A 12,954-nucleotide genomic window follows, 5' to 3' on the forward strand; every position below is an offset into this window, starting at 1 on the left:
TGAGGGCTCGGCGAGCCCCCCCCTTGGTGCTGCTAGGGTTAAGAAGAGCAGGCTAAGATGGTTGAGACATGTAGAAAGGATGGAGCCCTGCTGGCTACCTAAAAGGATGCTAAATCCGCTAAGACCATGAGGCATGGGAAAGAGTGGTGGCAGAGGCTCAGGTTCTACAAGAACTGTAGCGCCCAACAGTGAGTGAGTGAATGAAAATTAATTTAATTCTATCACTTGCATCAATACTACAACTTATGAGAGGGAATCTAAAATTCTCAACAATTTTGACTGGATTTCCCAACATCCTTTTAGTTTGGAAAATTTTACCAGAACTTCATTATTTTTCTAGACATCAGCCTCTCTAAACAGCGTTTAAATAACTTCTCGAAATATTAAATAATTGAAGTAGGTTCTCAAATCTCAAATTTTTGGGTTTTCAAATTACTAAAGTGCATGGCACTCCTCAAAATGACATCCCTGATCCTAACAAGTTTTGAATTTAAAGAAATATTATATTTAATAGATACATAGAAACATAATTATGTGGGGTCTCGGAGATGATTCAGCTTTTAACTGACAGGAAGAAAATGACTACACAGGTACATGGCTGTCATAAGTCTAGGAGAATAGTAAAAATAGAGGGTGTTGAGGACCAAGCACGCAACACTGCAGTAGTGTTAAAAAGTTCACTTTAATGCTGCTACTCGGAAATATTAAATGTTTTTACCCAATTAATATAATACATTAGTTGCCTTTCTACTACAATGTAGACCTACTTTCAGATCTTGATTTTGCTAAAAAAACAAAGTAAAAAATGATCTTGTTGGACTTATTCTATTTCCAAAATAAATGTTTCAATTACATCATTACCAATAAATTATTCTGTGAACAGTAATTTGCCTGCATTCTTAGTTACTGAAATGCTAAAACCAAATCACAGCTGTCAGCTTTCACACATAAACAAACAAAATAGAAGTTATTTATAATAACAAAACAACCTCAGTACATACTAACATGGATCTAAACCGATATTTAAAGATTCTAACAAAATTTAGTAATATCTTTTGGCTATTCACTTTACTATTAGGATAGCCTAGGAGTAAATGTATTAGGAAATACATTTCGCGAGGACTTACACCTCCATGGTCTGTCGCCCATATAATTATAATAATAATAATTCACTTTACTAAATAACCGAAAAAAAGTTTCTGATTATTTATGATAAAAATAATTGGATAAATAAAACAATTTTTGTGAAAATAAACACTCAGCTTGCATTCACTTGAATATTAATTTTTAATTATACTGAAATATTTTACCACAGCACGATGAGCAAGTCCTGCACTGCCTGGTGGCAACTGGTAACATTTCCGATCTCCAAATGAAGGAGCTGATTTAGCAGCATCCCGGAAAGGTCCATAGAAATTGGAACAAAATTTAGCAGAGTAAGACAAAACACTAACATTGTGTAGTCCTGAAGAAACTAAACGTTCTTTGATTGCTCCTATGCGCCCATCCATCATGTCTGAAGGTGCAACAATATGAGCACCTAGAATAAATAAATTTATTGTTGAACTTTACTATTTTTTACTCTCTCATAGTCACATATAAAATTTTTATAATAAAATATTGTGAATAGTTACACAATGGATCATTTTTTATGAAGATTGACAAGATGTACATGACTTAAAATTTTGATTTTTTTTTTTTTAAACTACCTACTTTTTTAGTTGGGTTTGGTATAAGGATTAAATAACACTTTATATTTGTCCTCTTTTTTTATCTATTAGATTTTCATAAATTAGAATCATGAAATATAAAACTTCAAATTTTTTGGGAAGAGGGAGGGGTTAAATTTATTCCTTCAACAAAAAAGGAAACATTTTTGGTTAGAAATAAACCAAAACATTTTTACATTAGAAATTGATTTTCTTCAGTTAAATAAAGACATTTTTAGAATTGAAATGTTCTTATAAATTTTTTTCTGATATAATTTACCACGTTGTAATCACCAACAGCACAAAAACTTACTTAAAACATTTTGTTAAAGTAAAAGCTTTAACTGTATGTAACCTATGACAAAAAGTTTCATGCAACATGCAATATATTTTTAATGTCAAGAAGACAGGAGGAAGAAAATGTGATGGTAAATGAAAAAAATAGTTTCCACTGTTTTCATAATTTCTTTACTCCTACTCAGACCACCTTCTTCTTAAGATTAATATCACCTATTAATGTGTGATATTTTAAATATACATTTTTTTTTTCCATTTAATTCCACTTGATATTTGAAAGGAAATTAATTTAGACATGCCAGAATAATAAATCTTTTCAGAAGTTGCAAAGTAGATGACAATTACTCCTTCAGAAACCGACATTACAAATAAACAGACCTGCTTTGGCATAAGAAGCTGCTATTTCACTTAACCTTTGAATACTCTTGTCATTATCAATATATCCATCGGAGTTCAATATTCCACAATGCCCATGAGAAGTATATGGGCATAAACACACCTGTAACATTATACAAGCTGTAAATACTGTCTTAATATTTTTTCTTAAGCCTAACAAAAATTATAAATTGTAGTAACAGAGATTATTACTGACCATGAATTTGAAAAACTATTTTTAACATATTTTCTTGGAAAAAAAAAAAAAAAAAAAGTGAAATGAAATTAAAACATCTTGATTTAAAAATTAATAATAAGATGAGTGTGGGTGGATGAGAAATGAGTCTTCGTGTGTGGTATACTATACTCTCAAGCATATCATTACTCTTCTGTCCCTAACACTTTTCGATAATACTCTACGATATTGTAGCCACTCTGTCTCAAACAGATATATTCACTCTAGACAATTTAAGAAAAATAATCCCAACCTTAAATACATTCACACTAGCGAGTGGCAATCAACTATCTATTGCAATAAATACTCTCACCCACGATCGCACATCATATGTTTTTTTTACGTGCACCTCAATTTTTTCTCAGTATTTGCACCTACTGTCTCTTATTACATAAACCATTACTTAATTATAAAAAACAAAATCAAATATTATTTTATTAAAAAATACTTAAAAATAAAACTATTTCAATTCTTAACAAATACTATAGTAGTAGCTGTATACAGCTGGTAAGGTTTTGTATGCTAAATATTCATTTAATGGATAACTAGCCCACCAAAAAAATAAATAAATAAATAAGCTTAAAAATATGGTTTCATTACGCATTATTTATAAAAATAATCTTTTTTCTATACTTACATCACAAGCAATGATAAGCTCAGGACATTTTTGTCTTATCAGAGGTATCGCTTTGACAACAGGGTTTTCAGATGAATCTGCATTCGAACCTGTTTCATCCTTAAATTTAATATTGATTATAATCCAGTAATATTTAAAATATAAATAAAACTGCTATTTGAATTGTGGATATTGCTTACCTTTATCAATGTATTAGTCACACCAAAAAGTAAAATGGACTTCAAATTGTTGTTAACCAGATTTTCTAGAATCAATAGAAGAGTTTTAATCCCATACCTATAAACTCCAGGCATACTAGGTATTTCTTCATTGGCATTAGGATCTTCACTAAAAAAAAATGTTATGAATGAAAGGGTAGTTCTTAAAAATAAGTTTCCAAAGCATTTAGAGGCTTAAATTAATCACACTGAAAAGATTAGAATTATATTGACAAGGTAATTACTATAATATATTTAGAACCAATCAGGCCAAAATTGAATGCCTACATTAAGAAATAATCTTACACCTCTTAAGTCTATATTTTAAAACAAACATCAATGTCATTCTGAGATTTAAGAACAGTGTCAATTAATAAATAAATTACTATAGTCACACTACTATCAATAAAATTAATCCCTTAAATAACAATATAACAGCTCATTTTTTAGAGTTCCTCCTTTCAAATAATCATGTACTAAATAAATGAGAACAGCATACATATTAACAAAACTGTTTAAATTTATTGTAATAAATAAATAAATTATATTGATGATATTTATAAACATTTAACTGTTACTTCTTATTTCATACATTAGACTCTTTCTTGTAAGGTTTAGTTGAGACCAAAAGGGTAAAACACATAGCAAAAAGCATCAAATTATCAGAAAAAAACTTAAATTACCATATTTAAGATAAGAATTAAGACAGGAATGGAGTGGAGTAGATCCCCAGTTAACCGGCCACATTGGGACTAGGATCCTGGCAGGTCCATGTTTTGATCAGTAAATTCGAGATGTAGATAATTAAAAAGGAAATATTGGAAGATCATTGATTGACTGTGTGTAATTAATAAAAGGAAGATGGTTCTTCTTTTGCTTTCCTTCATTCGGAAAATCCTGATGAAGCCTTGCAAAGTGGAGTAAAATGTTGGCCCCATAATAAATAGTTTATTTGCTATTTGAGTTATTTTGACTGCACATTTTCCTTTTGCTAAAATAGGAAATATTAACAAAAATGTAGAATAACACTGTTTTATGACATTTTTAATAAGTACTATAGATTTTATAATGCATTTAAAAAGATAATGTATGTACAATGTAAGAATTAATAATGTCTTTTGAAATCAGTTATTTTCTTCTTTTTTTTTCTCAACATTTACAGATTTTTTAAAAGCAAAATCACTTCAATTTCCATAATTAGAAATATTTTTTTTTTTTTTTTATCACAAGCCCGGTTAAGAGGAGTTCCACTGTACCCCAGGAGGTAAAGGTATTGGACTGTTAACTGCTCGACTCAGGATTGAGTTTAGCAGCAACAGATTATTTATTTAGCCTTTTATGATGGAGGTATCGCTAATTGAGGTGGAAGATAAATCTGTTGCTTAAGAGAGGATGCTGACCTCATCATATCCTTGTATTATCATTGGCTAAGAAACAATCACTAAACCCAAGAAACTACATGGGTAGTAATGGTGCAGGTAAGAATTAAGCTTCAAATTAATAAAAGTCTTGTTTTCAAACTATTATAAAGTTTTGGTTATGCATTCATTAGAATAGAGCAGGATCTTTAATAATTCCGATAATTATATATTTCATATTAATATTATTAAAACAAAAAAAGCTTGATAATAGTTATTAGGTATTACTTGTTTCAATTTTACAATTATAGGAGGGTGAGAAAACAAAAAAATAAATTAGAATAGTTAATTCACATTAGAAACATTTTTATATAATTTTAACAAACAATGATTAAAGAAACTTACACAATAAATATTGGATACATTAATGAATCTGGAGTAATAAATGAATTTGTAGAACTCCAGTTCCTCAACAACTGCTGATGAATGCCGGTATGAAGTCGGCGATAAGGATATGATAATTTTTTGTCCATCTTAAAAAAAAAAAAGTTTTAAGTCATATTGTGATAAAACTAAAAACCTTATTGCTTATTGCTAAGTGTGTTTTAGTTATAAATATCTTATGGCTACTTCTAGTAGCTTGATTTTGATTCCCTCAATGTCCTCTAAAGAAAGGTGACAAGGAAACTCGGATGGGTGGTGCAGCTCTTCAGACTGTCAAAAAGAAGTAACAATGTTAATTGTGCTACAAAGTGCAATGGCTTCACTCAATTGGAGCTAAAGCAATAGGTTTTTCCCCATGGTCAATTGAAAGAGATGGATCATAATCTTTAAAAAGTAACTACTCATAACTTGCTCACTAGTTCACATTTTCTTCCAATTTTCTATCATCACTAGTTCATATAAATTTGCATAGTTATTATGATTAAAAGTTGTATTTGTAATTCTCATCTCTACTCTGATACAATAATGGTTTCCTTACAAATAGAGCAACCTAAGTAGGAAATTCTAAAACTGATTGTGAGACAGTGAGAAATGTTTCATGATAGGGTTCTATAGAACAATAAATTCATCATTTTTGAAATGACAAAAATTCAAGGGAAACAAAACATGCTAAATTAACTCTTCATAATTAAAAGCTAATGATATATTAAGGCCATTAATGTAAGGAAACATGCTATAAAATATAGAAATGAAATGAAAAAATAATTTTATTCTGGGACATATGTCCCCTAAGAATAAATACATGGTTAATATATTATGATTTTTGTCTGGCAAGGATTTAAAAGTTTCCAGTAAAACAAATGAAATTACATTGAGATCTTGGCTTAACTGCTATTTATAATGTTAATCAATATATGCTTATCTATATTGTTCATAATGATGTGGAGGTTTGGTTATGGAATAAGTGAAGAAATAGGTGTTGTTTAAAGGAAAGAATTGGCGAATGGAGATGGGGAGAGAGTTCCAGAAGGAGGTTGCACGTATGACGAAGGATTTGCTGAAGAAGGTGGTTCTATAGAAGGGCATAAATAAATTAGTCGGTTGGGATCTGGTGTTTAATGAATGAATGAACAAAGAATGGGGAGATCAAAGGTAGGTTTTTTTGATTTTAAGATCTTGGAATAGGAAAACACCAAGGAGGTATTGCCTTCGGGAGGTTGGATAGAGCCACTTCAACTCGGTATACCAGCGGGAGACTTGAGAGCAGCTTGGAAACCTAAAGATAAATCTTACAAAACATTTAATAAGGCTCTTCTGTACCAACTCTAGACCTGCAGATAGCCCTCCATAGACCAAGGAACCGTAGTTCGAAGTGGGGGAAGATGAGAGAGGATACTAGGACCTGACAGGTGTTCTGAGGAATAGAATTACGAAATATTTGGAATTGTTTAAGTACCGTAATGGATTTTGAAGTGATTTGGGAAATATGATTATTCCAGGAGAGGTGTTGGTCGAAGGTGACCCCAAGGAGGGATGGAAGGACAGATAAATTTGAAGATCGTCTGCATATAGGTGGTACTGTGTGTGGTGAATGGAATCAGGAAGATCGTTAATATAAATGTAAAAAAAGGATTGGTGAAACTAAGGACCCCTGAGCAACACCTCGTGTCAGAAGAAGGGGAGAGGAAGGAGATTTGTTTTTTGGTTATTTAACAATCACATATTCAATTGGTTACTTAAAATCACTGACATACATCTAGAGAATCACAGGCTTCAGAAAAAACAAAAAATAAAACAGTGAAGTGATTACAGTGAGAAAATGGAGTAGTTGGAAACTAAATGACTTTCATCTTTGTTGACACCAACACAATTTAAGGGTTGACTAAACTCAACACCCCTAAGGTGCAGTCGACTTTAGGCAGATTTTTATGTTAAAAAATAAGTTTCAGTAATCGCCAAGAGAAATTTATTTTCATATAAATGATTGACTTTTTTTCTAAATATGGAGATAGTCTCCCCGACTGTCTCCATATTCAGTAAAAAAGGAACAAAAAATAGTTAAAACTATTTATTTGCCAACGTTTCCTTTATTTATTGTTATTAATAATAATTTATTATTACTTGTCCAAATATTTTTTTTAATCAAAGAAACTCATAACTATATGTACATTTCTTTTTTACAGCTTTTCAGATTAATTTTACTGTACACCAAATGGAAGTTATATAGCACTTTCTCTATTAATCATTATGGAGGGTAAGTTTTGCTTCACTGGCACAATATTTAATTTCATAAATAGATAGATATTATTCATAGCATTGTACAACCTATCACTGCCAATCATCGGATAGTTATTTTTCTATTGATATGAAAATGATTAATGGATTCATACCAATTTATTTCAATCAAATATTCTTAATAATCTCTAATTAGAAATGATGACAAATGATACTTTTAAAAAATTATAATTACGTTAATATATGAACACTAAAAAAGAATTATTCATCATGAAGCCATAAAATGTAATACTATTCCCAAAACTTACATTATTCAGCACTATAATCTAAAAAGTTTGATAAGTATTTATCATGCACCTTAATTGAAAATATCATAAATCTAGTAATTTCAAAAGTAATACATGAAAAATTACCTTTAAAAATATTTATTACAACAGAAAACTGTACTAATTACAATTTTAACTGGTCACCCTTAAAGATGACTGAACTACCCTATCAAATTCAACAGGTTATCAAACAGAGATAGAGATACGTCAATAGTCAATTATATTTTCAGTAACATAATATCGATAACACTAAGTGTTCTTACCAAAATCCAAGTACGAATAATGAAATAACATTGTTACAATAAAATAATGATAATTCAGTTTACATTTGTAATGTTTAGTCGTTATTCTTAATGTTTTAGTATTTTATATTAAATAGTAGCCCTAATATTAAAAATATTTCGTGTATGTTTTTTTTTGTACTACATTTTACTATATGATTAATTTTAACTATCTCCGAGATATAATGACCTATCAATTGACTTTTCCAAAAATTATAGCAAAGTGAGTCAGAACCATCTAATCTAACACAACCATCTCGAAACGTTAAACACTGCTTGATTGACGTCAAAAGAGCAAGATTTGTCGAAGATCACTTCTTAGTTAGCAATGTTTTAGAATTAGGCGCGGGAAACAACCAACTGACAACAAGAAATAACTGCGATGAGTATCTCATGGCATCAGCGGCTATCGTAGGATTTATTTAGGTTTGATCCGTGTCTAATTCGTGCAATATCATACATAAAAACGGTTCATTTTTGGGCTCAACTTACGTACCATAAGAATGTAGTTGGGAATTTATGTCCGTGTTGAAATCTGTAAAATCCAATTTGAACCGTCTCAATCCACAGACGTACCTCTACCAAAGTTCTGAAACCTCAGATATTTTTCTGTGATATTAGACTACGACAAAGCCAAAAGGAGGGTAATGTGTTTAGGGGTGTTACGTAATCTATGGATTTTATAGGAAATGTTTTGAGCAAACTACACAACCAATTTTCAATATTAACTCATTACGCTAACTGTAATGATCTATATATCATGAAGAAAGAAAACTTCTTAGAATAAAAAAAAAAATAAGAAAGGAACTTTGGGATTAGATAAAATTTTATGTAAACTTCATAGAATAATAGTTAAGAAGACGATGCTTTCCGCGAACTTCGATAAGACAGCATAACTTGAAATCGGAAAACAATGGTTTTTTTTTTCAATTTGAAATTCTGTTTCATTAATCATATTAGAGAATAAACTAAATCAGCTTTATAAAAGGTTGATGGAAATATAAATAGCTGCATAGGTTATGAATGGTGTATAGGCTGAAGAGTGGATAAATTTCTTCGTAAATAATTAAAACTAAATCCTTCTATTGATGATAAATCTATAAACAGACGACCGAAGCTCATAGGAGCCATTTTAATTTCAGATCCAATGTCAGTCCGTAGTGGGATAGGAAGAGGACAGTAGCAATTTAGTAAGAGTATTATATTTGAATAATTGTTTTTTTAACGAATGGTCGACTTTTTGGTAAGGATTCTGCTTTAATCAAGCCACACACAGACTGACATGTTAGCATAATAGCTGATAATGATTGAGTCGAAAAGAGATGAACATCTGAAACTTTTTCATAATCATTCTACAAAAACTTAAGCCATCACTAGACTAATACTTTATTCAATTAATTAGTTTAGTCCGAACTACAAATCGAACCAGACTAATATAGGTAGATACTAACATTAGTATCGAATAACTTTATATTCATATTTTTCATTCAAATTAAAAAAAAAAATAAAGTGTTTGAAATTAATTATATAACAACACTCTGATCTTGATATCAGCAATTAATACGTCACTTAAGTTTCCAACAGCATAGTTGTCAATTTATTATTGTAATTATAGAGAGGAAAGTTGTAAACCGATGTGCTATGCCTTCTATCTAAGTGGTTAACATTTTGTCGGGCGTTAATGAATGGCTTATTACTTTAGTTGAAAATATTTGAAATTGTATTAGGTTTCGTTGGTTTGTCTCAATCATGCCTTCTTATGAATTAGCTTTATTAACACGCACTTTATCTAAGGTAGACAATAAAACATTATCAGTGTTTAGTTTTAATGAGAAAAATTGTGTTTTAGTAATTGTTATTGTTTTTAGCCTGATATTGTTGGCATTCTTAAACGAACTGCCAATTCAATATTTGATTGTGGTGGTTTTATAAGGAGCATAGAAAATTTAGGGAGGCGGCCAATGCCCTTCAAAACCAGTATTCATGGAGTAGTTCACAGAGAAGCCAAGTATGCCATTAGAATTTATTTTTTATGAATGTTTCCCTAGGGATTACTTTTGGATATAGAGTTGAAAAAAATCTGCTCTACTTTTTCTATGAATTTTATCCTGTTATAGTCAAGTATAAAATGACATAATATTGGTTATTTAAATGAACTAAAAATTTTCCCGAGAGGACTCTGGTTTCCCCTTAAGAGAAGGCAGATTTGTATTTATTCAGACATCTATTAAGCAGTCAGAGGTTTTGGCAAAAACAGTGAAATACAGATTTTATGGTCTATTAATGAATAGATTTGTCATAATTTAGCTTGCTGCTTTTTACCATTTGGTGTTAGTCATAATTTATGAATAATTTTTAAACTGCTCTTATAATAATCAACAGCTGGTTATCTTGATATGTGTGATTCTCCTTTTTGGGAATTATTTCTAAGTTATCATCTATTTTGAATGTATGGCCTTTGGCAGATGTGCTGTTAATTATTAATTCTTGAATATATTATCACTTCAGTAGCAGTTTAAACTGTCAGAGACCTGCTAAGTATTTTCTTTTGTAGACCACCCGATCCATTGCTCCTGTTTTTGGTGTACATAAGTGCTGATCTATTTATGGTGTAACTTACTTAGTTTCTCAGCTTTGTACCACTGATGACACGTTTTTACATATTATCATGACTTATTGTCCTGAGCTCTATGCTAACCTTTATTTTAAATTATAGTGTCATGAGAAAAACTAGATTGTTGAAAAAATATTTCAACATTGTGTGAATTCATTTGCAACTTAAAATAGCTTATTTTTATATATTGTGAACCATTATTTATTTTTAGTTATTTTATTTTGCTTTTTGATGCACCTCCCTCTAAGCTGGATGCTTTAAAACATGAATATAACAGAGATGTTGATATTATACGCTCTAAAATTTACAAGGTTCAGCCAGAAGACTCTAATCATGAGTGCAATATTCAAGAAGAAATGAAACCAGCACCATACAGGTATATAATATGGTTTACATTACCTATAAAAATTAATAAACTATAAGAATATTTTAAACAGAGGAATCTAGGTTTGATAGTTTCTTTCATATTAAAATAAATTCTTTGAACTTTTTAGTTTTTATTTAATTAGAAAATGAAACAAAACATTCTTTTTTTTTTTGTAATAAGTGTTTATTACAAATTTTTAGTGTTGTGAATTACTTGGTATTGTATAGTTTTAAGACTGGTTTGTATAAATAGTAATATTCTGTTAATCTCGCACAATTGATTAGTTTCATTATGCTGCATTATTAAAGTGGCTTCACATGGCTCATAAGAAGTTTAATCCAGCAGTCCCATAATCATTTTTCCCCGGAACTCTTCATAGGCTAAAAATGTCACCAAAATTATCCTTTGAGTGGTTGAATATTTAGGAAAAGAAGAAAAAAGTGCCGAGTAAATGCTGAAATGTTTGCCATTTGAGTTTTAATTTTTTGTAAAATTTGGGAAAGGATGCCTTCACTTGGGGCATCCCAACATACTACATCACCCACTTTGGGAACCGCTAGTCTAGTTTATCGAGGTATGGGCTGATTTGTTTTATCCTATGCAAATCAGTATTTTTTTTTGTCTGTAATTCACTGATCTTTACTGTTGTTTCTTTATTTTTATTTTTTTATTAAATCAATTAATGTATGTTAATTAATATACATTATCAGAGATTTAAAACTGCGTTCATTTGCCATTTTACTTAATTAATATCTTAACTACTCGTATTGAATAAAACCTTATTTCTACTGACGTTTATTTAATAATGACCTTCTCTTCCTATTTTTCTTATTGATTAAGTTTGTACCACTAAACAAAACAGAAGCTATGGTAGAAATTGCCATTTATTATTTATATAGACCCAACAACTTGGGCGTAGCAAAGCCATCGATTGAGGATTAGCCTGTGCTAACATGCTTAGAAGCATATTACGATGAATAAACATTTTGAACAATTATTTTTATCAAGACAACAAACTTTCTTTTAATTGTTATGACCATCTACAATATTGATTAAATAGTTCAATAAATTAATGAGGTGTTTATAGCTGACCATAAATTAATATGAGAAGGTTGGGGTGTGGTCAGTAAAAAATACACAAATAAGCAAAATATCATTTATTTGTGCCAATGTTTTTATCTGGATTTAAGGCCTTCCATCAGAGCTTTTTTTTTTTTTTTTTAAAAACAGAGATAACAGTTGTCACTCAGATAAACATAAAAATAAAGGAAAATAATCAACAATATGGTCCAGTTTTGAGAAAAAACGAACTCAAAGAGTAATTATCTATTTTTATTTTATGGCTCAAATAAACATAGTTTTTACTATTTGAGGTTTTTTTTTTTACGGCACCCAGACCATATTCCATTTATTAATAATACAAACGGTCAATCAGCGATCTTCCAGAAAATAATAAACAATTTTGGAAATATACGTAACAATGAATTAAGTGGTAAGTAGTTGATTATTAACTAAGAAGTAGATAGTATTTACTTGGTAAAAATAGAAGATGAAATAAAATATTATAGAAGTAAGAATTAAACAAAATAAATTATGAAAAATGAAAAACAGAGTGTTGAAGAAATAAACATAATGAAAAGTGCAGAATAAAATGTAAATGGTGAGTAATGGAATTAATATAAGATATGTAAGTGGTGTCTAAAATGATGAAAAACAATTTAAATCAACATAATGAAATGTATGAAAGGATAGGATGTATATGATACAATGGGCAAGAAAGAAAACAAATGTTACAATGAAAGAAAAAAAAGATACAATGGATAAAAAATGTATTGTAATATATATAGGGAGATGGTCAGGGTTGCGGTCAAAAGAGAAA

General features: G+C 29.9%; 2 protein-coding genes across 2 annotated transcripts in view; one reads left to right on the top strand and one right to left on the bottom strand.

The window, feature by feature from the left end:
- Positions 1–8,060, bottom strand: part of Pbgs (Porphobilinogen synthase) — a 12,428-nt gene extending 4,368 nt beyond the window's left edge. The window contains exons 1-6 of the mRNA XM_014434024.3: positions 7,901–8,060; positions 5,214–5,341; positions 3,433–3,580; positions 3,254–3,352; positions 2,385–2,505; positions 1,311–1,540 (exon numbers count right to left, since the gene is read on the bottom strand). Coding sequence (XP_014289510.1) covers positions 1,311–1,540; positions 2,385–2,505; positions 3,254–3,352; positions 3,433–3,580; positions 5,214–5,341 — 726 coding nt within the window. The 5' untranslated portion in view covers positions 7,901–8,060. The remainder of the gene's footprint in view (positions 1–1,310; positions 1,541–2,384; positions 2,506–3,253; positions 3,353–3,432; positions 3,581–5,213; positions 5,342–7,900) is intronic.
- Positions 8,061–9,735: 1,675 nt separating this feature from the next.
- The window catches only part of mRpS6 (mitochondrial ribosomal protein S6), a 4,665-nt gene continuing 1,446 nt past the window's right edge, over positions 9,736–12,954 (top strand). Inside the window, exons 1-3 of the mRNA XM_014433972.3 lie at positions 9,736–9,888; positions 9,963–10,102; positions 10,920–11,084. Of these exons, the coding sequence (XP_014289458.1) occupies positions 9,844–9,888; positions 9,963–10,102; positions 10,920–11,084 (350 nt within the window). The 5' untranslated portion in view covers positions 9,736–9,843. The remainder of the gene's footprint in view (positions 9,889–9,962; positions 10,103–10,919; positions 11,085–12,954) is intronic.

Source organism: Halyomorpha halys, unplaced genomic scaffold (assembly GCF_000696795.3).
Source record: "Halyomorpha halys isolate HHAL.00 unplaced genomic scaffold, Hhal_1.1 Scaffold1287.1, whole genome shotgun sequence".
Classification (NCBI taxonomy): Eukaryota; Metazoa; Arthropoda; class Insecta; order Hemiptera; family Pentatomidae; genus Halyomorpha; species Halyomorpha halys.